The sequence below is a fragment of the Carya illinoinensis genome, chromosome 7 (assembly GCF_018687715.1).
Source record: "Carya illinoinensis cultivar Pawnee chromosome 7, C.illinoinensisPawnee_v1, whole genome shotgun sequence".
Taxonomy (NCBI): domain Eukaryota; kingdom Viridiplantae; phylum Streptophyta; class Magnoliopsida; order Fagales; family Juglandaceae; genus Carya; species Carya illinoinensis.
In genome coordinates this window covers 35,964,773-35,992,142 of record NC_056758.1, presented here as the reverse complement: position 1 = coordinate 35,992,142, position 27,370 = coordinate 35,964,773, and the positions used below count along the sequence as shown (strand labels likewise).

The window sequence follows — 27,370 nt, the reverse complement described above, 5'->3', positions numbered from 1 at the left end:
CTGAACCCATTTGTCCCCAAACCCTGAGCCCACATCTTTGACCAATATATTTACAATAATAATAACAAAAAAGACAAAATGTATGGGCTGTAAAGTAATTTTGAATCCTCAAGCACAAAATCTCATCCGCACTCGCAGGCGTTCTTCATCACCCATTTCCCACACACAAACACAGAAATGGCGGTGAGCCTAACCAACACATTCCTTCGAGGAAAACCCTGCCCTTCTCCCCATCCCCCTGTCATCAACAAGGTAGAATCTCTTCTAAAACTTACTCTATCAACCCCCCGATTATCAAAACATTTAAGCAACACTTGTTTGTTTTTTTAATTGTCGAATTACTTCTTTTTCAGGTGAGAGCAGCAGGGCATTACCGGCCGGTGGTGACGTGCAGGAAGAAGGACATACACCCGGAGTTCCATGAGGATGCCAAGGTGTACTGCAACGGCGTACTGGTGATGACCACCGGCGGGACCCAGAAGGAGTACACCGTTGACGTGTGGTCGGGCAACCACCCTTTCTATCTCGGCAACCGTTCGGGTCTCCTCGTTGACGCCGACCAGGTCGAGAAGTTCCGCAAGAAGTATGCCGGGCTATCGGAGATCATGGAGATCCCTGTTCTCAAAGGGGAGATTGTGCTCCCCTCTAAGGGCAAACCTATTTCGATCAAAGGAACTGGGAAGAAGAAGTAGATGAAGAACTCGCAGTGCTTTCGCTTCTCGTGGGAACGAGGAAAGTTGCAAAAGAAACTATGGATTTGTTAAGCGTTTCCTGACATGTGAAATGTGAATTGTTGGTGCATACCTTGTTAGTTGTTACGAATGAATGCATATTTTTATATGTTTCTGGAAATACCTCAAGAGTGAAATGCATATCATCTGTTTGTGCAAGTGCTTGGTTTGACCCACAACGCTGAGCCATGCCTGGATTCTGAAGCTTGAAGTTCAACTGTTCAAGATGTTGTTCATAGTTGATAACAATAAAATAAAAATAAAAACCAAAATTGAATTAACAGAACCTTGAAAAATTAAGAGTTGTCTCTGAGAAGATCCATGAATTGCCTTTTTATCGGTTCCTGCTGTAGCAGTCACACTTGCCGGATCAAAAATTGACCTCATTCTGTTATTCCTTCATTAGATTTTCTTTTCTTTTCACCATCCACATCTCTTCTGCATGCCAGTGTACATGCATTGTAAAATCATATTAAGAATGTCATTATGAATTACCATAAACACACACAAAAGCATGCATTGATATGCTAGAAGTCTGGTTTTTGGGGAGTAGTTGCTTGACTTGCTTCCGAAAGATTGGTAAGAATTGAAACCCCCAAAATTACTTATCTTGAGAGAGAGAGAGAGAGAGAGAGAGAGAGAGAAGAATAACTCTACTCCCAAAACAACTATTATAAACACACAGCACACAGACAAGCAAGCATTGATATGCTACATTTTCGGTTTTAGGGGAGTGTTGCTTCTGAAAGATACATTTCTTAATTAGTTGTTTTTATGGCCTTCGCCATTCTTATCCTTCTTCATCGTTACTTTTGGACGATATATTTTTAAGAAATGGTCAATTAACAGATGATTACAATTTACGCAGTAAAAGTAGCATAACTCCAATGAGAAATAAAGAGAAAGGATTGCATAAGATAGATAGTTGTCAGGAAGCTACTTAGCCAGATCTGTTTTTGTTCTTTGGGAGGATGAAAGAATTATGGGTGCTCCTACAGTTCTCGATTGTTATTCACGGCATGTTCCCTCAAAATGTCAATCGTTTTTCCTTTATAATTTGAAGATACATCATTGCATCTGAGCAAATCAAGCTAGAAACGCAAATTACTTTAAACTTGAAAGAAATCCTTCACCCAATTTGTAAGGAGATGAACATGAATAGATAATGCAGATTTGAATACACAGTGCAATCCAAAACTTCGCCAATCAATCATTTAAAGAAATGCTTATTTTTCCTAATCCGAAGTACTTATATCGTTGTTATGCAATCTGGGCCAGTGGCCACTAACACAGCCCATTAGTCATCTCTATAACATCCTCTTGAGTTTTGGATCATTTTATCATTTTGGGCCTTGGGCCTTACGTCCCAAAATAGTTGTTGCCCAGGCTGTTTGTACTTTGTGATTCAAAAAACAACTGTACTTGTGGGTACTATTATTCAAAGGATCGCCGAAACATATTATTATTTTCTTCCATGTGATGCGGACGTACGGAATCTCAAGTGAAAGCGAAACTTGTGCACTGATTACAAATTTCATGATCTTAATGTCTGCTAAGATCGAGCATTAATTTGATCATTACGTGGTACGATTACGAAAATTACAACGTACTTCTCTCGTTATTTAATTTCTTTACTGTTTGTTTTCTTTTTTTGGGTGAGAAAAATAAATAAAAATATAACCTGATCATAATGGCATGGCATAAACTTTTTGACTTTTTCATCCCCCCACAGCCAAATTTCATGTGACAGCTTGAGTTTCATGTGGCAATGAGGAGCACTACTTAATGAAATCAGTAAGCCTTTTACTTTTCATATTATTATATCTCATGACACACGCATTAGGCTCACGAGTCACGACATTATTATATATATATATATATATATATATATATTTGTATGAAACCTCGAGCAGATTAGCGGTAGGTGGATGCCACTTGGCTAGGGCTGGGTTTTGAACATCATGTTCCTCAAAAGTTTGGTGGTCCTCATTCATTGATTTAGTTCTGCAATTTTAGTTTCTTAACACCTATGAAATTAATGGGCCATATATTTTCTCTTCCATGAACTCAATCATCTCTCCCTCAAAGTTGGCTTTTACGATAATGATATTCCTTTTTATTTGGTAGGACTCCACTCTTCTTACTTGGACGTTGCTCATTTTTCTCCATTTCACTGTCCTACGGTCTACCTCCCAATAATAAATTCTAGTTCAACAAGGCCTATATTAAGAGTATTTAGCAAACCCTCTTCGCTCCGTTTCAAGTCAGAAAAATTAAAAATAACAATATTAAAAGAAAAAGTTTTAAATCGTTTGTATTGAAAAATCATTATACTAAAATATATTTTTTAAATTTTTACATAAAATATTATAAATAATATAATTTTTTTAAATTTTAATTTACTTTTTTAAAATTTTTAAATAATAATAATATTAAAAATTAATATTTTAATAATATTTTATTACAACTGTCTTTCTCAGCAAAATATGTTTTTGTCCCTACATCCCAAGCTGCATCGTCATGCATGATAACAGGCGGCCGGAAAGTTGATAATGAAATCCTACGAAACTTCAAATATTACCACCCATGCATTGACGCGTGGCAAATTCATTTTTGGGAATCGGGAATACAAAATGACACCGTGTTATTATTGGAATGATCTCTCGCATCAAATCACACAGAGCATGTGGAACAAGGCAACCAAACGTAGACGTGGCGCTTAATCTATAAAAGGCTGCAGGCCGTTGCATTTTGACAAACAAAAAATTAAAAAGAAAAAGAAAGGAGGAAGAAGATCAAGAAGGCAATGTGTCACGCACTTCACCAAGCCACCTAGTTAGAATGTGAAAAAGGGAGTTGAATCTTATCTATATACATCAATGAGATACACATATATATAATTTAGGATAAATTACACTTTATCCCCCAATGATGTAGGTGGGCTAATTCCATTTTACTATCCCATCCTCCCTTTTAGAATCAAGTGTTGCTAAAGTTTCAAAAATCCAACACCATAAATTCAGAACTATACTTCAACCAAAATGCAGAAAAGATAAGAGAAACAGTCAACAATAAATATTTTATGTAAGATCTTTGAGTGACATTTTCATGATCAACTTTCCATTACATTTCATAAGGGGGCATTTTATCCTTATACTAGTGGTTTGAATATATACACCTGTTTACCTAGCATTAATTGATCGGTAAGAGAGGAGAAAAAAAAAAAAAGAAAAAGGAAAAAGAAAGTGTCACCCACTCCACCAAGCCACTAGTAATTAGAATGCGAAAAAAGGAGTTGAGTCTTATCTATATATATATATATATATTAATGATATATATACACATAACCTCTTCAGCTAATTTCTCAATGTCCTGGCTAATCACATATATACAGTACTCTTCTTTTATCTACATTTCTGTGATAAAATCATATCTCATATGTGTGTATCACATGTAGAAGTGGATATATCGATTCTTTTATCAACTTTTGTATAAAGATGCATGATTTGATCCTAAATGATAGGGATATATAATTAGTTGTTTCACGGGTATTTTCAAAACGTACAGGTCGGGGTTCCAGACTCTCAACTTGCATTCATGGACTAATACTGGGACTACTGTCCATCACTTTTAATGCCTTTATCTTGCCTACTTGTGGCCCTAAGCAATAATATAACACAAATATATATTATATTCTATGAAGTTGAAGTCCATCTCGTGCTAAAGTTTCTATGATCTTTCTGGATGATCACTTGATGAAGATGATCACCTTGTCACAAAGTGCATATATGGTGAGTGTTGACAGGTGTCCAAAGCAAATATGATTACATGAACAAGACTAGGGCGGCTTGATGGAATTGTATCATAATTTTCACCCTCATTTAAATAAATAAATAAATACGCTTCTTTTCTCCTCTTTATAAATTGATCTGCTTTATTTCTATGACCGGCTTCTGCGACACGGCAACTACCTTTGGTTTATAAGCCGATTATTGTACTATTCCTTCACTTACAGACATCATGGACGGACCTACATGAGTACGAGGTCATTATCAGTCAAATTCCACATGATATTACATCCAAATGAAATAAATTGTCATGGAACTAATGTCTTCATGTAAATTCCAATTCTATCACAGTCTGGATTACTAAATTTCAGGCAAATATTGGGTACAATTTGGTGGGATTAGTTGGCAATTGCCAGTTCTAATTTTGCACTCGATCGAGCTAGCTAGGACTTCTAAATTCTAATCTCTAATTATTACTACTTTATTTTTGTTTATGAAGATCAGTAGAACTTGGAGATCATGAATATAAATCTACTTAGTAGGTGCAAGGTGGCACGAGCATAAGTTGGGTTTGAATGACTATTACAATGAAAGTGGCAGGCAACATGATTTCAAATAAATATGTCAAAATCCTCAGGAAATGTTGGCCTAAAAAGAGGCTGATCAACGTATAAACAAAGCCCTAGATCGAGATCCACATATAATATTCTCCCTTTCTTTATTTTCTGGGACCCGTCCAAATGTAGCTTTTCTTTTTTTTCCTATTACCCTAAAATTACCCCAATCCAACATCATCTGTCTACCTAAATCCTAGTCAGTAATCACTTACTTAATCACGAAGCCATGGAAAAAAAGGGACCAGTAATGTTGGAATTAGTAGAAGCGCGCGTTGAACACGGGAACATTTATATGTTTTCTTGTCTGCTCTACTATACCGCTGATTCCTTATCACTGCATGGCTGCAAATGGCCCATAATACGGAAACCTAACTGACGTACAAAAGCCTCCCCCAAGTGCTCAAATTCCAGAACTCTGTTTTAGATTTACGGTTGATCGATCATGTTTTGCATGCCATGCAGGCTAAAACCTCAACTACTGTTCTAAGAATTGTATTTGTTTGATGGAGAAGATGACATGATGATGTATTTCTTCTCCCTAATCCAATTGAAACTGGACAAGACAATTTGATTAATAATTACTTCAAGGGCGTCTAATTAAATGGCATGCGTCCCCTCTTTTAGGATCCCTTCTTGTAGCAAAAACAAAAGGCCAGTTTTTAAACAAGTAGAACTAAATCGTCGTTTTCACTGCCGGGCCCATGTTTTAACTTTCAAATTAAATTCTTCTTTTGGTGACCAATCAATCAACACCATGAAAATGGTCGATCTAAAAACTCTTCGATCTCTTTCTGTGACGACCTAAAGGCAAAAGTTAAAAAGAAATGATAGTTTTAGTGTGTAAACGTGTCAGTATAATTATTTTAAAAAATATAAATAAATATAAATTTTATATGATAAAAAATTAATTTTATTTATTTTCAAAATAATTCTACCATATTTACGCATTCTACCACTGCCTATAATGTTGGTCAAAGATAAAATCTACAGCTTTTTTATTTATACAAATAGATTCCTCAAAACGCATTCCCTACAAGGTGAAGTTATCACTGCTCCTCCCTGTCCCCACACTCAAGGAAAGAAAAAAGCAGAGGACGGGATTAAATCCATTTTCCTTGAGAGATCCAGGAAAAAGCAGAGAACCCTTAGTGGAAAAGTATGAGAAAGAAACCAAACCGTGAGGGTTGTATTTTCCCTTGTCCCTTTTTAGAATATTAAATGTAGGAACATCATATTTGGCGTGTCTGTCGCTTGACTTGACTCTTTTTGTGTTCTATGGTGCGTCCACAACAATCTGAGACTACTGGCGAATGGAAGTGCGACTGTTTCATTCATTCGTTCGTTCATACCTGCAGGCTGCAGAGGTAAACGCATGTGGCATCCCTCTTCCACTGCCTATTCATTCTGGTCATAGTCAGGCTTTGTTTCGATTGAGCGTAACCTTTACGCGATCAGCAGATGTCCCTTATGATTAGTTTGAATCAATCAATGAATCATGGGTTTCCTCAGCCCCACGGCCAAGGCTAGCTCGAGTTCTTGACTTGGATTGTTTGGATCGAGAGTTATTATTATAGTTTTTTAAAAAATTTCTATAAAATATGAGTAATTAATTATTTTTTTAAAATTTTAAAATAAAATTAATATTTTAATTATATTTTATTAACTTTTCTCAAATTTCATTTCTATTCATACCCCTGTTTGTCTCAACGCTGCAATGTTATCATCTCGGTTTTTTTTTTCCTTTTTCTATCTCGCTTTTTCGGAATTTCATGAGCTACCCTTGCAGGCCCCGCTTTCCGGATCTTCGGGTTGAAAGTCCTATCTCTCATGACAATGAAAAATTCTCACGGTTTCTTAATTTATTCATTTTTTTTATTATTTTTTTATATTACTACCCACTGAGAAAAAAGACATGCGTGGTTGAAATTATATAGGGTGATGCTAGGTATCCAATTAGGGTGATGCTAAGGAATCTGTTGGAAAATCTCATTTAAGCATCCTGCTCAACTTTTTTTTTTTAAATTTTTTTTTTACATTATGATTAAGAAAATATTATTTAATAATATTATGAATTTTATTATTTTTAAAAATATTTAAAAGTTTTAAAAAAATGATATGAAGAACAAAAAAAAAACACTTTTAAATATTTTTAAAAAATGAAAAAAATTTACAATATTATTAAACAATATTTTCTTAATCAATATATAAAAAAACTTAAAAAAAAAATTGGAGTGGGAAAAATGAAGGGGATCCCTATCATTTTCCAATTATATAACTATAAAAAAGTTCAAAAAAATAAATAATTAATTAATTAGTATATAAATAACACAAATTAAGACGGTGAGAAATGACACGTTGCCAACCGCCGGTGTCCGTTCTTGAGTTGTCTGCAGTCAGCGCACCTATGGGCGCTACTTACCCGCGGAGTCCCAGTCCCAGTCCCAGTCATGCTACAGTATGGTTGGCGTTCGCAGCATGTGCAGAAGCTTCACTAGCCTTACCCCCACTCCTCCTTCCCTACACTCTCATTTTCGAGATGGAGAAATGATGTTATTTCTCTATATTTCTTTGTTGCATTTCTGTGAAAATCTGAAATATATCTAGTAATATTATTAAAAATGATAAAATGTAAGAATAAAAGTGGAATTAGATAAACAAATATATATTATTTGGCTGGGAGATAAAGAAATTAAGATAGTACTGTTTTCAACTTTTTAAAAAAAATAAAAATAAATGAAAATTGAAAAATAAACCAGGGATGCATTATTGAACAGAGCTATCTCTATAAAAAGGAGCCGTGGATCTTTCTCTCCACCCATGCCATCCTGAGACAGCCCAAAAATTCTTAAAGTTGCAAATACTAAGCTAAACCTTACAGTTCGCAGGTAGCAGCTTATAATTTAAAGAGCTACGTCTTCCTCCTCTTCCCACTCTATGTCCCTAGTGTTCTCTCCCTTCCTTTACTTTTCTCGCACTCCGTTTAATTTCTCGGAAATCTTTCCGCTTCGTAATACCTTCCTTCTTCTTCTCTCCCAAAGATATAATACCCAACCCTGAAACCATTTTCTGCACTTCCTATTTATAAGTACGTACAACTGATCACTTCCTTATATTCTCCCGGCGAACCGTTTTGTGCTTTTAGAAACATACATATCACTAGATGGCTTCGTACGAAATTGATAGCGTCAAGGTTGAGAAAGCCAATGCTTTGAAAAGGTATAATCGGCAGCGAAACCTTAGGTGGATTTTCGAAATTTGTGCTGCTCTGACGTTTGTGCTTTCGATATCCGCTACCTTGGTTCCCGTTGCAGTGGAAACAGCCCGCAATTCTCTCCGGCGATTCATCGCCATATTTGATTGCACTTTATACGTCCTCCTTCTTGTCATGATCATTATTCTTATTTTAAGCATATACGCCTACTACCCCGGCGAAAGGGACTCTACGTCCGATGTCTACGAAGAGTTCATCGAACACAATGACTCTAGCAGGAGGTTCGCCCCTGGCGAGGAGCCACCGACGCAGGAAGAGACCTTTCGTGACAAGCACATCGTTTGCTCCGACAATGCTGTCTCTCCGGTTCATGAGGAAGATCGCATAGTTTCTCTTGTCAGCAAGCCTTCGGTCTCTCCAATTCAGTCGGAGAGAGTTTCTGCGGTCAGTGAGAAGGCTTTGTGTAAAAGTCGATATCGGAGGACTATATCCGAGAAATTCGAGAAACGAATTGAGGAGAGGTCTCGACGAGTGTTACGGCGATCAGGGACGGAGATATGCAGGAAATTGGTGATTTCCGGTGAAGAATCATCAAGAAGATCGTGGTCTTACTCTGTGGATAACTTGAGCGACGAGGACTTCAACCGCAGAGTGGATGGCTTCATTGCAGAGAAAAAGAAAATTTTAAGGGAAGAGAGTAAGGAAGAACGGAAAAAAGAGTCGACTTTTGCCCTCGCCATCCAGAAGTACTGAGCCTCAGCAAAACGACAAACGGAAAAGAAAGAAGTATATTACCGGCGACTACTATATATGGATATTACTACGTATTAGGAACGAAAACCTATCTGGGTTTTCGTGCTAACTAGTCCTAGTTATCATAAACTGAGAAAAGGAATGTACAGTGATTTTCTTATTCCGTTTCTCAAGTTTTAATTAACATGTCATGGCAGCTTTAAGGAGTTTGGTTAATGTTTAACGCGTGCTTGTGTTGATCATAATCTCAGACCTCGAAACTTATGTTGTTTGGTCTGTTTTGCCAATGTTTGAGACTCGGTTTGGGTTCTTATTCCAGACAGATTTCCAAGATAATGTTTTCCATGTAGTTACAGATATTTTTCAGGCTAAAAAGTATCAGTTATCGGATTCCCAATTGAACAGATACCAGAATTAATCCGGATTAGGGAGTAATTCAAAGGCAGATATACTGGGCTAGCTTCTATTTTGCAAGATTCTTTTTAGTTTGTTTGTTTGCTTATGGTTTTTTGGCCTTTTTCAGTGGGTGGATTATTGGTTATCATGTTAGGCTGGGATCTATAATTAATTCATGGGGAATTTCCAATTTATTTATTTCCTTTTCTTCTACTTAAATCATCTTTGTTAAATTATAAAGGAAGGGGATTGAATTGACAACGGAGAAGAAGGAATTATAACTTCTTTTTCGGTATCATATTCGTGATTATTGGGTTGCTATCTGTCTGCTTTTGCACTTGAAATTCTGCATACTGGAAGTGAAAGTGACTTCTACGTCAACCCAAATCCTCCAATGTTTCGTCTAGTAGATTGAGTTTAGGACCCCTAGCGTTGGTTTCGGGATTTCTTCAAATCTCTTTTGCTGGAAAAATCTGGGATGATGCTACTTTTTTTTATCGCAGATTCGCATGTGCTTTGATATTGATAATTTTCGGCCTTTTGTTTGCGTCTATTTGTTTAATTGAGTTTTATATTGTTACCTACTCTTCCTGGTATATATATTGATCTGCAACACCAAACATTGAAAATTTTTATTTACGTTTTACAGATTGTTAGATATATATATATGTTTTGTGGATTTCAAAAAATTTAATGCATATAGTTATTGATGTAAATTTTTAGTGGGGCAGGAGACGAACAGAATGATCGAAAGGCCCATGATGATGTTCAATTAAATAATAAATAAAATATATAAATTCCCGTAATTCAACATAAAAATTTATATTATTTAATAATAATATAAACTTAAATATGATAGAATTCAAGTGTTGTCTTCAAATGTTCTTTTCAAAATTGTAAAAATTATTTAGAAGGTATTATTGTAATAAATCATCATCCGTGGTCCACAGTTTTTGATGAGTATGACCTATGCATGCTTTTAGTCCTTGCAGTGAATTTTCCCCACTAATAATTAGATAAATAGCAATCCATAGTGCATTAATAAAAAGCGAGCGAGCTAGGGAAGCCATGGCGGCCTGCAGATTAATAGGCGGAAAGTCAAGTACGGGATTTGCTTTGTTAATTAAAGAGTCACAAAATTTTCCCAACGGCCGTGATGATCATATGATTGATGGTCCCTTACACAGTGAAATATTTTGGGCATTTAAAATTGCATCATGTCATTAATTTAAAATAATGGGGGAAAAAAAAAGAAAACAAAATGATGGAGAGACACAGTCTACCGCTCTCAATTTACACTCAAAAGTGTGCAATCTTCTCATGTAAAGTTACTTTCATTACACTTTAGGCCCTGCTAGTGTACTAGACTGTCTAATCAGCTAATCTTCCTTAGTTGGGTCGTTCATAATTACATGCACTAAAGCATGGAAAATCTCGTCTTTCTTTTTCTTTCTGATCTTCTCTTCTTCTTGGGTGGGATAATAAAGTATAATTTGCAGAATGTATCTAAGTTACCACAAACATGATCCTCTTCCACAATGATGATGACCCTTTGTAGCTTTGTGGGGATCATGTGAGTCTTCGAATTCTCTTTTCCCCCTCCATTAATATCATTTCAGTTCCCATAATTGTCGCCCTTCCTTTTAATTTGTTGTTTCTGTCAATTAGGGGCCCCATCGAAGAAGAAAAGCCAAGGACTTGTAATTGAGAGGCCGTGTAGTACTGCATAAAACACTCTCTTTTGTGTAAATTGTGGGGTATTGGATTTTGGCGAACTTTATTATATATTTAATGTATCTTTTTTTTTGTAATTATGTATGGGGCTCTTTTGTGGAAGGAAGCAGCGCCGCACCTCAGCTTGCTCTCATCCAACTGGTTGTAGGCATTATGCAGCAAAAGAGATAAAGAAGTCTTTATTTTTTTAATAATAGCACCAACCATTTCTCTCTTTTTGTATAGCTTTGTTATATAGTTTTCCCTGTGGAACTTTAGCCAAACCACCAACAGTTGTACCAAAATAATTATCTCAATTATTTTGGTTGTGGAAGAAGCACGTATCCTCCCTCATCCGTACATGAACATCTCCTTTTGGGTATTTGGACAGTCACTATATATGTAATTATTATGTTCTCTAAACCGGTTGGTACTACACATTCAAATGATCCCATGCATGATTACCAAATTAATTGTCTGGCCTTTGGAGTTCAATGCATGCTTAATGATAATTCAGAGTTGAAAGGGGGGGAGATGGAAAATAAAGAGAGTTCGATTTGAATTATTTATTAGGGATCAGAATTTCATATTCAGGAGTGGTCCTAAGCTGTGATTTTGGTCAAACTGTGATGTTGCATTAATAATGGAATAGTCGTGTACTGTGAATCCATTTACACCTTGAACTTATAAAGGGAGACAGATCATGAATGGGTTTTTAGCATAAAAGCTTTCATCTTTTAGCAATGCTACTCTAAATTTCTTTAAAAGCCTAATTTGCAATCATGATGGTGGAGCTAGAAGAAGCTAGCCTTCTTTTTCCAGATACCTTACATAAATTAGATAAAAATAAATCAATTTAATTATATATAACTCAACTTGGAAATAATAAATTTTAATCATTTAAATATTAATTAAAAAATATATCTGATGAGTACTGGTGTGGACTGCACTATTAATCCCTTCGTTCGGCAATAAAAATCCAATCGTTTCAAACTGTAACCTGATGGTACTTGGAAAAGTTTGAAACAACGCATAAAAAAAGAGAATTTTTTGAAACCCTAGGCTCTATAACAAAATTGTCTTTATACCAAGCAATAATATCCTCTTGTCGCATGGCTGATCTCACGCTTCCTTTTCCATTGCTATCACCCTGGCCTCACACTTTCTCCATACCAACAAACGCACTGCATACACATTCTCTCTCACTCTCTCTCTCTCTCTCTCTCTCTCTCTCTCTCTCTCTCTCTCTCTCTCTCATGTCTCTCTCTAGTCTCTGGTCTTTGCCGCCCAACATTATTAAATGAAAAATTTATTAATTGAAATGACCAGATATGAATTACGGTCATGAGTTGGTGACAGATAACCGAAGAGGATGACTATAAACAATAGCACGAGTCGTCTTAAAATAAGAGAAATATAGTCCTGGTTGCAACCTGATACTGCAACAAATCTTAATCAAAATGAATATTTGTCCCCACATTTGTTACCATGATGCCCCCACTTCTTAATCTTTTTGCTCTGGCCTCCACAGATGAATGTTACACATGAGTTGTTTTGTTTTGATTGGCCATATTAATACTAAATTAAATAAATAAACTAATGTCGTCTCACGAATATATAGCGTTTTTATATTTGGTTTGTCTCGTCCATATGAAAACTGAACATGATCGATGGGGACAAATACATGGTGATAGGAGAAGTAGATGGTGTAAGTGATAGGAGAGCTTCCTTCATTACTTTATTATTTTAACACATTTTTTTTGAAGGGATGAGCCAAGAAAATAGTCTCTTTATGAGAAAACATACAGCTGTAAAGATTTTACTAATGGTAGGATTTATTTATTTTTCAACCTACCCAAATGGGTAGAATATGCTGACGCAGCATCCCCTTCCCAATATAGAGTCTATATACATCTTTAAGGAATCAAATCTGTATGACTTGAATGTGAAGGATGGGTTATAGTGTTTTTACGAGTGTAATTTCTCTCCATAAGCAATATTTTATTTTTTATTTTTGCACTTTAACATCACTCGAAAAATTTATTTTGATTAGAGCTACGATTATAAATAAATTTTATAAAAATAAATATATAAATTGATATGATTTTATATAATATATATATTAAATTTAAAAATAATTTTATATTTTAATATATCGAGTGGTGTCAATTTATAAATTTATTTATATATAATTTATTTATAATTAAAATATTTATATATATTAATACAAATTAAGTTTTAATGCTTATTAATTGCATTTGGAAGGTGAAAAAAGTCGATTCCTACCGATGAAGGTGGAGCTTTATTGAGCGGGGCCTACAAGAGTCAAGACAAACTGATGGGCCACGTCCTCTCGATTTTGTTTTTTAAGACGACAGGATTTAGCATCTACTTGAAGATGGATCTTGAATTCCCCACAAGCGTGCATATTAGTGAGGACCTTGCATCTACTCGAAAGTGATCTGCATTACTGTGTTTACATACATAGCAGGAGGTGATGATTCCAGAATGCAGTAAGTTTTGAATGTCTCCAGCAAAAAGGCAAGCTAGTGACATTGCCTAGCATCAACGTACTTGGAACTGGATTAAATGCTTTTCACATTCCAAACAAACATGGATGCCTTCATTTGTCACATAATTAGCAACTGAATCACGCAACTTGCAGTGGAGTGATGCACTTTTTCGGATTAATTTTTACCATCCTCAGTCATTTTTAGTGATGTGTGATATTTTGAATAGATGCCATTAAATAGTGATTGATGGATAAGTCATTTAAAATGTGACACGTCAGCAAAGTTTAGGATAAATAATAGCATTAATGCTTGGTAGAATAAGGAAATCAACCGATCTTAAAGACATTCTATCAACAAAAATGATTGGCTAATAATACTATTGTCAGGGTACAATGGTACGATTGATTTGATTAACTGGGTAGGACCTCCAAAGACTGAATTTGGACAACCCAACCACATACATGGACCAAGTCTCATTGAATTCCTTTCCCATATTCAGCAAGCAAGCTAGCCGTTCTTAAACTAAGTTATATCAAATCAGCATCTGATTATCACGCATTCCCTAAGAATGGACAACATAAATGCTTACAAAGTCAAAACGCTGTATTTTATGTGTAATACTTTAGAGCTCCTAGTTGGTTTGGCTAAATTTATCTTTAAATTTATTTAATATTAATAATTTTTAATATTTATCTATTTTATCTAAATTTAATTTCTATATTAGATTAGTCATTTATTCTTTATATAATAATAAAATATTATTTAATTAATATTTTTTTAAAATTATTTTTATCACATTTTATTATTCTACTAATTTAATATTATTAACAATTATATTATAATTAAATTAGTATTAAAAAAACATATTTTCAAAAGTCATATAATCCTTTGAAATGAAAGTGTAGAATATTTTAATATTTAATTGGTGAAATGAAAGTGTAGAATATTTTAATATTTTAATTGGTGGAATGAAAGTATAGAATATTTTAATATTTTAATTGGTGGAATGAAAGTGTAGGAGTGAGAAAGTAATATTTTAATTTTCAGTAAATGAAAGTGGTCTTCATTATTTAGTCAATCACTGTAACAAAAGTCTAAAATATTTTATATTTGCTCAATCTAATGTGAGTCTTTTTTATACCAAATAATTTAAATTTTGACCAACATCCTCATTTGGCAAAACCAATAAGGATGTTCTTATATAGTCATGAAATGTATAAGTGTTGTGTAATTTTTTTGAAAAGTGGGTTCTATTATTTAAAAAAGAGAAAACCTTCTGACCGATTGAGCTTATAACCCACTAAAAATAGCCAACCAATAATATTTGGACGCGTACGCATTACATCTTTGTTTTCATATGACCGCACCTCACCCAATTAGAATGTAGAATGTTTGCCTAGCATGAATTTTCAATATTAAAAAAAATAAACTTTGATTGTTACCGCCTTCTTCTTTCCTCTCTTCCATTTTTGTTCTTCCCTTCCGAATCTGGAAGTTGCAGACTAGTTTTTTTTTTTTTTTTTTTTTTTTTATATATGAAAAATCCAATATATGCATTTTTTACTCGAATTGGTTTCCTTAAAGACAAACGCGAACACTATTGGCTTGGATTTAGATGCAACTTTGATATGCTTGCAGGGATCTATAAACACTAAATTGAAATAAAGCAACGGGAAAATTTGCTAGATCCCACGAGAGGGAACTACAAAATTACGTAGGTGGGCTTCTGAAATGATAACTTTTCAAGCATTTTCCTATGCTTGCAAAGAAGTTTAGCCTGATTTTATCTTCTTTTGGGTTTAATTTTTTTTTTTTTTTAAATCCAAAGAAGTTTTGGCTGCATATAATTAGATAGATTTTCTTTTCCAGAAACATAAACATTTTTTTTGGTTTAAAGGATATTTATATTTGAAAGTTTTGGAACCCAAACAATTATTTGGTTTGAGAGAATGATTCAATTTCATAAGCACGACAGCTTCATATCTGTTAATGACTTTTAGAAGATTACACTCCACCTACACATTGGCGAATATACTGTAGAAGAAGAAACTAGGTAAATTGTTTAAAGAATTAAACAATAGTTGATCTAGGTTTGAACTTCCTCAAGTATGGGGATATATTCTTACTTCGTTTCCTTTAAGAGGAGATATTGGAATGATAAATGGGGTACTTGCACAGAATGAGAAATGGATATGCAAGAAAAGAGTCTCATTTACGTTTGTTCCCTTCCTGTTTGCAATTTGCTTGTGTCTCGGTGAGATGAATTTCGAAAAGGAAATGCAGTTTTGTGCAATTCGAATGACAGATATGAAAAGAGTCTGAAAGGCGTAGGGCTGATCTTGTGTGGCTGCGACTATTTTTCTTTTAGTATAAATTCTGACGTGGCTGATTCTAATAGGAGGGCTATTTATTAGAAATAATCAGCCGGACTACTTAGAAGCGGACCTGTTTAAAAAATTTATTTTTTTATGTGGATTATGTATTTTATTACTTTTTTAAAAAAATTGTGCGGCGTTTATACATTTAATGACTTCAAAAATCATTTTTCATTCTATATAATTGTACAGGTAGAATTATATGTGTTTTAATGTTGAGTAACTGAGGCACATTATACATCCTTAGTGCAAGGAAAATCGCATGCTTTTAATTAGGTACTGAAAATATACGATGCCCGACGAACTTTCAACCCTCTCCATTCTTATACACATTCCATGCGAGGTACACTGCCTGCTTAATTCCAAGTCGTCACAAACAGGTACCCAGTAAGCATTTAGAGTACTCTAGATAAACTGATTTTGAATCGTCTTTATGAATCGAAATACATCCAACATCCTCAGTGATTCTTGTCGCATGCATTGGACATTCACTTGTTAATCTAGAAGATAAATACTTTAATCATAAAAAATTCTATAAAAACAAATTTATAGACTAATTTAATTTGATGTTATATGTTAGATTGTGAAATTATTTTTATTGACAAGACAAGTAAACTTATTTTTTTAAATCAATTTAAATATTTGAAAAAAGTAAAATCAGTAAACTTATTTAAAAACATTTCATTCGCCACTAAGTTAAAAAAATTTAAAAAATTCATACAATTCGATAGAAAAACTCGGTGGCGAATGAAAAACCTCTTTAAGAGTATTATTGCATCACAAACTTAGCATTGCCCGCTCAGCTCTCCCTTTGAGGTTAGTGGCCGATGGAATGTCAAATTTTACGGGCCCTAGTTATTTTCTGGTCTCTTTATGGGCTCTATATATTAAGAAGGCTACTAAGTGGCCGTATACTCACGCCAGCATGAGCCCAATAATAAACACCGATTCTTGCCAAATTATCCAATGACTATAATCGAGTTCAATGAAGTATAAACGTTCACTGAAAATGAAGGCAAAAATCTAATAATTTCAAGAGACATATATGAATTTGTGCCGATCTAACATATATATTGACTGCTTTCGACATACATAAATATTCCAACACGTTTTCCATGTTTTCATGGAGTTCCGACCATGTGTATGATGTGTTGATATTTTCAACTATTCAAATTGAATTTCCATATGCGCTCTTGATTTAAGTTTTCTTTTCCATTTTTCAAAGAAAAAAGTGCGTATACATGAAGTGTGTCATACTTCATAAGTCTTTCGAGAATGTCGAGGTCGCAAGTGGTGGGAATCCAACCATGTGTAATGGAAAATATATAGTGGGTTAAATATAAATTAAATAATAAAATTTATCTATTTTTATCAGTTTAAACTTTTGGAATAGATGGTAACTCACATAGTATTAGTTTATTAGAGCAGATACTATCAGTTCCAATCCTGACTTTACATTTTATTCAATTTAATTAAATATTTTATGTATAGATTATTGAAGAGTAATTTAACCCACGTATAAATATAAACTTTCGAAATAAATGATGATTCACATCATATACCATAGGCTGTCATACAATATTGTGTAGAATGGCGGGAACAGAAGAAGCAATATTCTTCCATCAAGAGCATATATATAAAAAAAAAAAAAAAAGAATTAACAGAATGAATTTTGTAAATAAAAATATTAGTACATATAATATACTATATAAAAAATAAGACAAAATGGTAGATGATATAAAGTGATTTCGATTACAGAAACATGAAGGGAAAGAAACGTAGAAGACAAAAAGATATATAATTAATTAATTAAAACGTTGAAGGGAAAGATTATTAGAAGCTATATAGATGTTGGTTCATTAATTAATTTCCAAGGCCTTCTGAATTTTTAGCAACGGAAATGACCAAGTTTATGTACTTGGATCTAGTCTTCGACAAGTGATTGTCCAGAATCTTTTCGTACCTCTGAAACAAATAATCCATTATGTCACTTCCAAACTGTGATTCCAGCATTGGCTCAATCACAGCCCTTACCAACTTCGCCACTCGCCGCCCCATCGATACTGTGTTAGAGGCCTCCGCCGAGCCTCCGTCCCAATCAATCTCAAAAACTTCAAGGCGATTCATCACGAATGATCCTTCTTTTTCTACCTCTAATTTTATTTCTTCGGGACATGGAGCATAGTAGGGGGTGTTGAAAGTATCAACTTTTTCCTCTGGTATAAGACCCTGCAGTACTTGACCAAATAATAATTTAGTACTCAACGACAATCATCTAGAAGTAAATTCAATGCTACTGAATTATGCTATTTATAAGCCAAGGTGTATAAACATACCAACTCTTATATAATCTATTACAAATGAATTACGTGTAAGTAATTTTATAAATTGATGTGACTTAATTCATGAATTTATATAATTTATCGAATTATAAAGTTATTTTTATTATAAAAATAAATCTAAAAGATTATATGAAACTACGTCAATTTGTTAAATTATTTTTGTGTAATCTCCATTTGGAACTACAACACTTTTTTTTTTTTTTTTTTTTTGTTAATAATAGAACAACTTCATTCATAATAATAACATAATCATATGACCATGAAATTATAAATTAAAATCTAGTAAGAGTTTAGACTAAATAAAATGTGGACATTGAGACCATCTTTGAACTGTATCATCCATTAGACGAATATGCCTCGCAAGTAAATGAATGCTTCAATCTCTTACCTCCCAACGAAGTATGTCAATAGTCCACAAAAAGAAAAATGAATAAAGAAGAAAGAAGTATTTGAATCTCATATATCGTCTTCCTCTGCCTAGAAAAGTTAGGTGCCTTAAAGCCATTAACTTCAAGGAAAATACTTGTATGTCCATTTCATTTACCCTCTCAAAGTGACCGCTGGTCACAAATTTTTTTTTTTATTTTTTTTAACTTAGTAATTAAGAAAGTAATTTTAAGTGTATTGATATTTTTTTTCTATTTCTTAAAAATATTTAAATATATTAAAAAATGTGAAATGAAATTAAAAAAAAAAAATACATAGGGCAGCACGCCCAACGATAAACACTGGGCGGCATAATAGCATCATCCTAACTTCAATCACAGATAAAGAATCATCTTCTAAGATCAAATTGAAAAATCTTAAATGCAAGATTATCTCTCAAAGCAACTAAAACTTCAATGTCATCTACTTCAAACAAAAATTCTTTTTAACACAAAGCAAATAAAGCATTTCCTTTAAGAGTACGGTACTAAGGTTTGATTTTGATGCCACATTATTTCATTCTTCTCATGTAGTAGTCTTTTATATAATAGTTTATTAATAAGAAAATGATACTTTTAGTCGTGAGTGTATAAGTATTTCATAATCATTTAAAAAAAAGTAAATAAATATAGAATTTACGTAAAAAAAAAATTAATTTTTTAATAATAGACCTCACTTTTTTTAAAATAATAACATAACACTTATATATTTTATAACTATATGTAATATTACTCTATTAATATATATAATATGAGCAATGCTATGTACAGTTTCTATTTGAGGACTGCAATACAGGCATAGATAATTTCATTTTTAAAAATTATTAAAATATTCCTCTTAAAATGATATTTTTTCTCTTTTAATAAAGAGCCATCACTTGGAGACTACAAATAGAATTTTTCATATAATATAAGAGCAATACTACGTACAGTTTTCATTTAAAAATTATAATACAGATATAAGCAATTTTATGTTTTAATTTTTTTAAAATTATTAAAATATCATTTCTAAAATAATATTTTTTCTTTTTTAATAAAAAATATGCACATATAATCCTCACTTAAGAACTACCAATAAAATTTCTCATAATATAACGTACCTCCGCTGCCACGCTCATCAATGCTTGTGCAAGAAGTTCCAACTGATTATAACAACCTTCCTCGATGGTGGGATCCATAAATCTCCTGCCCATGAACGTTAAGACCATGCGTCCTCCCGGAACAATTTCTTCCGCACGTGATTTTAGAAACAGAGAAAAGTCCTTCTGGAATTGCCGATAGTATGAATCTAAGACGTTTTGTGGGCTGCTTTCACATATGTAGATATGCCCTTTGTTTATGGCGGTGCTGGCCTTCACGTCCAGCTCAGGAGGAACCTGTACATACGTAACCATCCAGCTATATATTCATTTTAAATAGCCAATAACATGAAGCAAACCAATCTTGTATATAAAAATAAATAAAAAATATTATTTATCATCCTCAATTTACAATATGCTATATATGGAAAATGCTTAAGGCACGATGAACTAAGATAAATTTTATCGATTTGAATTTTTGTTTTCCACTTAATAGTTAATGAAGTATTTTTTTTTTAATAAATTTTTGATTTTTTAAAAAATTTAAAGTGATTTAAAACATATTGTTTTTAAAAAAGAAACAAAACAAAAACGTATATACAAAATGCACTTATCAGTAGGAACTCTCGGGACACCTCTTGGTGGCCCTAGTAGTTCTTGGCCTATATATATTCCTTCAAAACTTCCAATAGATTTAGTAAAAATAAATTTATAAATTGATGTGACTTCATATTATAGATAAACATACTTTATAATAAAATTAGTTTTACAATCTAACGTATCACATCAAGTTACGTCAATTTATGAGTATACTTTTATAACATTTCTTTGTAGCTAAAAAATTTATTACAAAGTAATACTAGATATAATCACGAGTTGTGCAAATTAGAGTTGTAAGAGGACTATACCAAAAGAGACCGATAGTTTTATTGGTCGGTCTCGGGGTATGGTTTTTTTAAACTGGACTAGACTAAAACCGACCGAATGTATATATATTTTTAAATATTATATATATCATATATTATTTTATATAGTATGTAAAAGTTAATTATGTAATTTTCATTCAAGGGATCATCATTGACTATATATACAATGAAATTATTTAACATTCATTAAGCATATATAAAATGTTAAAAATATCACTTAATTTCATTAACCATATATATATACACACATTGAAAAAAAATTTCATGGATGGAATTGGACCGATAGTTAATGGTTTGGTCCGACAAAAATGATAAACTGAAATTTTCAATTTGTGACTCCCCTAGACCTAACCAGGCTGGAATGATTATATCTTTAGTGTAAATGTCATGCACTTCTTTTATAAAAAAGTGAGGTTTACCCTTAAAAAATTAATTTTTTTTTTTGAATAAGTCTCATATTTTATTCTTTTTTTTTAAAAATAAATTTATGATGCTTATGTATGCTATAATTGTAAATATCATTTTATTTTTTTTATCATGTAATTAATTGATGATGCATGGGAGGATAATGCGATGGGTACCATTACCAACCTGAGAGAGCCAGTGGAGGCTGGAAGAAGAATGCACAAAATGCAGGCTGTTGCTCGGAAACAACCTACCGTAGAAAGAAGCCGGCACACCGAAAATGAAACACGGCCCAAAACTATTACCGTTCACTTCCTTCATTTGGTTGTAGAAATCTGGGAGTGAGCCAAAGATGCCGTTGAAATCATTGTTATAAAGATCATTGAGGAAGATTCTAAGCTCCGGCGGCTTGGGAAGTCCCGATTGGCTGCATTTGGCATATATGATATTTGTTATCTTTGAGATCACTGATAGAACGTTCGGTCCGGATGAGCAACCCAAGTCGGCGATGCCCATGCTCTCCGGCAAGTTTTTGCACAATACTTCAAGTATGGCTTCCTCAGTAATACACTTTGTGATTGATATTATCTTGCTCTGCAACATTAAAAATATATGGATTTGTCCCATCAGGCGTTAGGATATTTATTTAAGAGGAGTCGGGCCAACACGCGAAAACGAGCATTGAGATATATCATAAATATATTAAATAATCTACGTCTTCTTATATATATTTTCAAATAGGTGTGTAGAAATTATCTAATAAAATGATTACATTACATAATTTAATTTAGAATATAAATTTTAAAATTTAAATTTTATAAATCAAATCAAATTTTAAGGAATATGTATGATATTCTCTATACATCCAGTTGAGAATAAAAAAAAAACTCATATTTTATATATATAATATTCCTCTACGAAAAGAAAGGACATATCAGTAAAATCAAACCTGAATACTCGAGTTCTTTGCATAACTAGTTCCTTCAACGGCCTTGTTCATGTGAAATGATTGCGCAAGTAACTCCATAATTCAGAAGCAAAATGAGGTTTTGATCGAGAAAATGGCAGTGCTGATCTATCTAGTTAATTAAAATCTCACACGACCTAGCCTCCGAATTATTAACCAAAGAAATAATGGTGAGGGAGGAGGAGTCGATCACCCACTCAAAATCCCAACGCTAGCTCAAGTGAGGACTTGATCAAAAGGGAGATGTTGATCTATGTATATATATAGAGTATATACTAGACTTAAGGAAATTAACCGCTAGGAAATTGACCAAATGACCAATGTGAACTTGTGGTTATCCTTGCTGCAACGTGTTTGGCCGGGAGGCAACAATGAATCATATTATTTTTCTTTCATTTTTTTTTTAAATTAAAAAATAAAATAAAATTCGTTTAAATAACGAATGCTATAATTTTTGACAAAGACAATTAAAAGAAGGTTGTCCTGTCCAAACTGGTAGTTTTAGATTGTATAAGAAAATAAGAAATAGATTACATCAGATAGCCAAGAAGCAGGCTTTTGTAGCTAAATTTTTAGCAAAAAAATTAAATATATATATTGATGCCATTAATGCTCTTAACACCGGTCCACCAATTGAGACCGCTTTGCAGCATGCAAACGTGCCTAAAACTTAGAGCATTAAAAATAATTAAATCTATCATTTCTTATCTATTTAAATTTTTATAACAAGAGGTAGTTTCAGCTATGAGGGTTTGTATCTCATTGAAATACCAATTACAATAATCAATACCAAATAATGAAGCCTATTTTGTAATGTTTAGGATGTTAAAAAGAAATATGAGAATCTAAGTTGGTATAACTGTTTTTGATGCTTAAATACCAACTACTTTCATCGGTTTAAATGGATTGGTCTATAAAAAGTACTTCTCCTTACCGACTAATTGGAATTTGGGACAACAAACAGCTCGTATACATGTACTAGGTCGACACGTACAGACAACCATAACAATTAATTCCATGGTTGAGGTTTTATGGCTTTGAATAAAACAATTATTAAGGTACTGTGGTCCCCAATTAGTGAGAATCTAATAAACACGTGCATCATGGAAATTAAACATGTTTTACACGATCTAGCTAGCAGTATTGCATAATTTGCTGAGATACAGTAGTAGTACAGGTTATGAAATATATCTACGTACATGATCATGATCTGAATAGTTTTTAACATTTTCTGACAATTAAGGAAATAATTATTTATGTTTACACCATGAAATTGACACATTATCATCCCATTCTTTTTATCAGTACTGTATGATCATGATCAGAACCACAAAATTAGTTTTGCCCATTTCAAAATCTCAATGACCAGCTTCATGCTTCATGCATGCATGCTCATGCCCGATGCAATATATATCATGATCAGGAAGAGAAATATTGAAGGAAAATATTAATTTCGAAATAGGTGAAAACTCATGTGTGTGGTTATGATCAATCTAATGTGAAATGATGTTTTGGCAAAGCACTCAGAGTCACTACACCCATACACAACAGTATCGAGACAGATGGTGAAACGATAATGTAAAAACACAATAATCAAGCACACACACAACACACAGTGTTTAATGTGGTTCAGCAAAGTGATTATGTCTATAAAATTGCTGGAGATTTTATTCTAAAGGAGATTACAATCACGCAGTGAGTTATAAGAGCATCACTCTACTTACACAATCTCAATTCTCTCTTTCTAGGATTTTCTCTCTCTCACAATATGCTCTCATACCTCTTGCCTCTCTCTGTGTTCAATCTGACACTCACTTAAACAAGAGAATAAAACATTACATATATATAAAGAGAAGTGCTAAAAATCCTAATGCGACAAAATTGAATTATTTGATCAAGTGGATGTCGAGCGCGCCCCAAGCGAACAACCAACCCAACATTGACTTGAACGGATGGTCAAAAGACAATTGAGCGAACAATTTGTTTGCGCTTTTTCCAACTCACAAAACCAATTAAGCTCCACAACCCAACATATGATGAATGCACTTGGTAGGCTAATATATGTGTCAACTTTATGTTAAAAGAAATGTTTTAATTATAAAGAGATTTCATAAAAATAAATCTATAAATTAATATGACTTAATATGATATATTAAATTATAAAATTATTTTTATTATAAAATAGATCTAATATATCATATAAAAATATTCAATTTATAAATTTAATTTTATAGAATCTCTCGTCTTCGGTAAGGTGTAAACACATTCCAAATATAAGGAATTTGGTAAGCCTTTGTAAGGTACTAAAATTCAACGGTTGGCCGGACCACCAAGAGTTTGTGGCATGCAGCACGGGATTGTCAAACATTATTGAAAGAAGGAAAATGAAAACATTATTGCTGGGACCAGTCCTATTAATTTAGCAGTCTGGCCACGTGATGGGCAAGGAATTATACACGTGTGAAAAGTCATGGCATTCAGTTGTGATTAATTTTTACTTTACAGTCTGAATGTCGGACTGCTGTATCAGGATTTTGGTAAGGTGGCGGGTCCTCTTTGGTCCGATGGATTTGCATTTATGAGTATTTTTTTTTTCAATTTTTTTTGTTTTTATTTTTTGGCCTTTACGTCACGCGTACTAGCTAGTGACAATAAGGTGTTTGTTTCTCTTATATACTTTTATTACATAATTTACATGTGACATTTTATCAAACATCAATATCAACATCATGATATTTGCTTATAAAAAAAAAAGTCTGGACCAGGTTATTTTAAAGAAAATTAAATGGAGAGTATCGATGGCGTGGTTAGAAGGGAAATGGTTTGCATCATGCGTGTGCCCTAGCTAGCTACCAGCTATGCCATGATTTGTTTTTGTTTGCAATTTATCATGTGGATCTCATTTAATTTAGTATTTTTCATTTTTGGGTTTATATAGGTTTGTATTAATTTGTATATTAATATTAATATGTAAGACATACATTTAATAAAACGACGTGAATTGAAGATGGAAATAATTTTTATAAAATAAGAAATTTTTCTTCTTCTTTTAAATTTTTTTTAATATTTTATTTTAAATAAAAAAAATTATTGATGTGCGAATTGGTGTACCAAATCTATTTATACCTAGCAAAACTCGTAAAACTAAGGATTTTTTTAATATATATACATACACACTTGATACACTTCAATGTTCTAAGGATCTTCAAAAAATGTTGACAAAATTAAGAGGTTTTTTTTTTTAAAAAGTTTTTTTTAGGGCTTTGAATTATGTAATGATTAGTGGTGGCAGTCAAAACAAAACTCAGTATTTAATTTATCTTAAAAAAAATTTAATCCTAACCCGAGCAATAAGTTTATGAGCTTTGATATTCATAAATTCCTACACTATAATTTTATATCATTTTTTTTAATTTAAAAAAATTATTTAATTTTATTATTTTTAAAATAATTGAATTCTTTTATTAATCATCCATATATTATATATTTAATAAGAAAAAAATTAAAAAAATAATATATAATATATGAAACTTATGAATATAATTTTTCTAAATTTAAAAGGACAAAGTCATGAGACTCATGATTAGCAGCATTCTTAATAGTACGTAAACATCGTCTCTGTCTCGCCAAATCAAAACCGCATGTCTGCATCACTCGCCGGCCTTCGCGGCCTATTTGATCCTCCTTGAATTTATTTTTCTACTTTCCCTTCAATTCACAAGGTTTAAAAAAAAAAAAAAAAAAAGATTCGTACTTAAATTTGTTAAAAATAATAAAAAAAATTTAGTTACAACCATCACTGCATATTAATATAAACACCAATCTAATATAATTAATTAAAAAATAAATTTTATATATATCAATAATTAGTGTTTCAAAATCTGAGCCACTCACACCTCGAATAGTTTCATTCAATCTAAAAGAAATGTTTTAGACAAAGTGCACGGTTTGTTGCCTAAAACGTACCATGCCTTTTCATTTTGTGTGTTTCTGATCTTTTCCCTGATGATGGATTTCAGCTCGTCTTTGCTAGCCTTGTGTTGCATGCCATTAAGTGGAAACAACGTGAAATATATTTTTCTTTTTTTTGTTATGAGAAGACTTTAAAGGCTTTGTTTGGTAATATAAATGAGATGAGATAAAATGAAAGTTAAATAAAATATTATTAGAATATTATTTTTATTTTGAAATTTAAAAAATTGAATTATTTATTATATTTTGTACAGAAATTTGGGCCTGTTTTGTTTTTAGAATCATTTTTATATCATCTCATTTAATCATTACAATTTTTTCAAATTTTTATATAAAATAAAATAAACAATTCAATTTTTTCAAATCTTAAAATAAAAATAATATTAAAAATAATATTTAAATAATATTTTATTTAACTTTTAACTTATCTCAACTCATCTCATATCATCTTATATATTTATATAATTGTTGGATATGGTTGAACTATGCCAATCAAGTGTTATTAGACCTCCTAAATTAAAAAATAATAATTAGAAAAATGATTTTTTACTAACGGGAGTGCAAAAAAGTGAAAAAAAGTTCGAACATTTGTCATTTGGGTCCGGGACCAAAGTATCATTTGCCATGGCTGAAATAGTGAGAATCGGGAGTTAACAATAAAAGATTAATTTTGGGCCGTTGATTAATCTTTATTAATGGGCCTTTAGAAATAGATGACGATGGCTCGTGGGGTTTTGGGCTACGAAATGCATCCCATTGATTGTATCTTTTGGGTCAGACATTCTCCAACTTTCGTACTCTTCTATTCCCCATCGTACAACTGAGGACTCGTCGTGCATCAATACTGTCAATGGGGTCAGTTTTTTTTATCTTACTAATATTACTCATCATCTTAATTTTTATTATTATTTTATTATTTCATCATATAATATTCTATGTTTCAAGATTCAGAAAGCTAACTCTTATAACCTGATAAACACTTCAATAATTTTTATCATAAATTTCATGTCCAAAATATATTTGTAAAGGCTCCAAAATCAAACATAAATTCCTGGAATATAATTAGCTGTACATATTAATTCATCAATTCTTCTATACAATAATTCAAATAAAATAAATTAACTTCTCCATATATCTTTATAAATATAATGAATTGA

General features: G+C 32.5%; 3 protein-coding genes across 3 annotated transcripts; 2 read left to right on the top strand and 1 right to left on the bottom strand.

The window, feature by feature from the left end:
• Positions 1 to 93: 93 nt before the first annotated feature.
• Positions 94 to 890, top strand: LOC122315013 (50S ribosomal protein L31, chloroplastic). The gene is made up of 2 exons (XM_043130688.1): positions 94 to 252; positions 354 to 890. Exons 1-2 carry the CDS (start codon positions 178 to 180, stop codon positions 690 to 692), a joined length of 414 nt encoding a protein of 137 aa, XP_042986622.1. The 5' UTR covers positions 94 to 177; the 3' UTR covers positions 693 to 890.
• A 7,049-nt stretch (positions 891 to 7,939) lies between these two features.
• LOC122314999 lies at positions 7,940 to 9,502 on the top strand. Its single transcript, XM_043130668.1, has 2 exons — positions 7,940 to 8,949; positions 9,037 to 9,502. Exons 1-2 carry the CDS (start codon positions 8,297 to 8,299, stop codon positions 9,098 to 9,100), a joined length of 717 nt encoding a protein of 238 aa, XP_042986602.1. The 5' UTR covers positions 7,940 to 8,296; the 3' UTR covers positions 9,101 to 9,502.
• An 8,311-nt stretch (positions 9,503 to 17,813) lies between these two features.
• On the bottom strand, positions 17,814 to 22,462 carry LOC122316986 (probable jasmonic acid carboxyl methyltransferase 2). The gene is made up of 4 exons (XM_043133862.1): positions 22,224 to 22,462; positions 21,461 to 21,868; positions 19,965 to 20,240; positions 17,814 to 18,326 (listed from the first exon to the last, which is right to left on the bottom strand). Exons 1-4 carry the CDS (start codon positions 22,299 to 22,301, stop codon positions 17,961 to 17,963), a joined length of 1,128 nt encoding a protein of 375 aa, XP_042989796.1. The 5' UTR covers positions 22,302 to 22,462; the 3' UTR covers positions 17,814 to 17,960.
• Positions 22,463 to 27,370: the final 4,908 nt, after the last annotated feature.

Excerpts from the sequence above, each read along its gene's own strand:
- LOC122315013 (XM_043130688.1), top strand. The coding sequence starts at position 178 with ATGGCGGTGAGCCTAACCAACACATTCCTTCGAGGAAAACCCTGCCCT. Across the intron at positions 253-353 it reads ATCCCCCTGTCATCAACAAG|GTGAGAGCAGCAGGGCATTA; the intron begins GTAGAATCTCTT and ends CTTCTTTTTCAG.
- LOC122316986 (XM_043133862.1), bottom strand. The coding sequence starts at position 22,301 with ATGGAGTTACTTGCGCAATCATTTCACATGAACAAGGCCGTTGAAGGA. Across the intron at positions 21,869-22,223 it reads CAAAGAACTCGAGTATTCAG|AGCAAGATAATATCAATCAC; the intron begins GTTTGATTTTAC and ends TTAATGTTGCAG. Across the intron at positions 18,327-19,964 it reads TGATGAGCGTGGCAGCGGAG|GGTCTTATACCAGAGGAAAA; the intron begins GTACGTTATATT and ends CAAGTACTGCAG.
- LOC122314999 (XM_043130668.1), top strand. The coding sequence starts at position 8,297 with ATGGCTTCGTACGAAATTGATAGCGTCAAGGTTGAGAAAGCCAATGCT. Across the intron at positions 8,950-9,036 it reads GAAGAATCATCAAGAAGATC|GGAAGAGAGTAAGGAAGAAC; the intron begins GTGGTCTTACTC and ends GAAAATTTTAAG.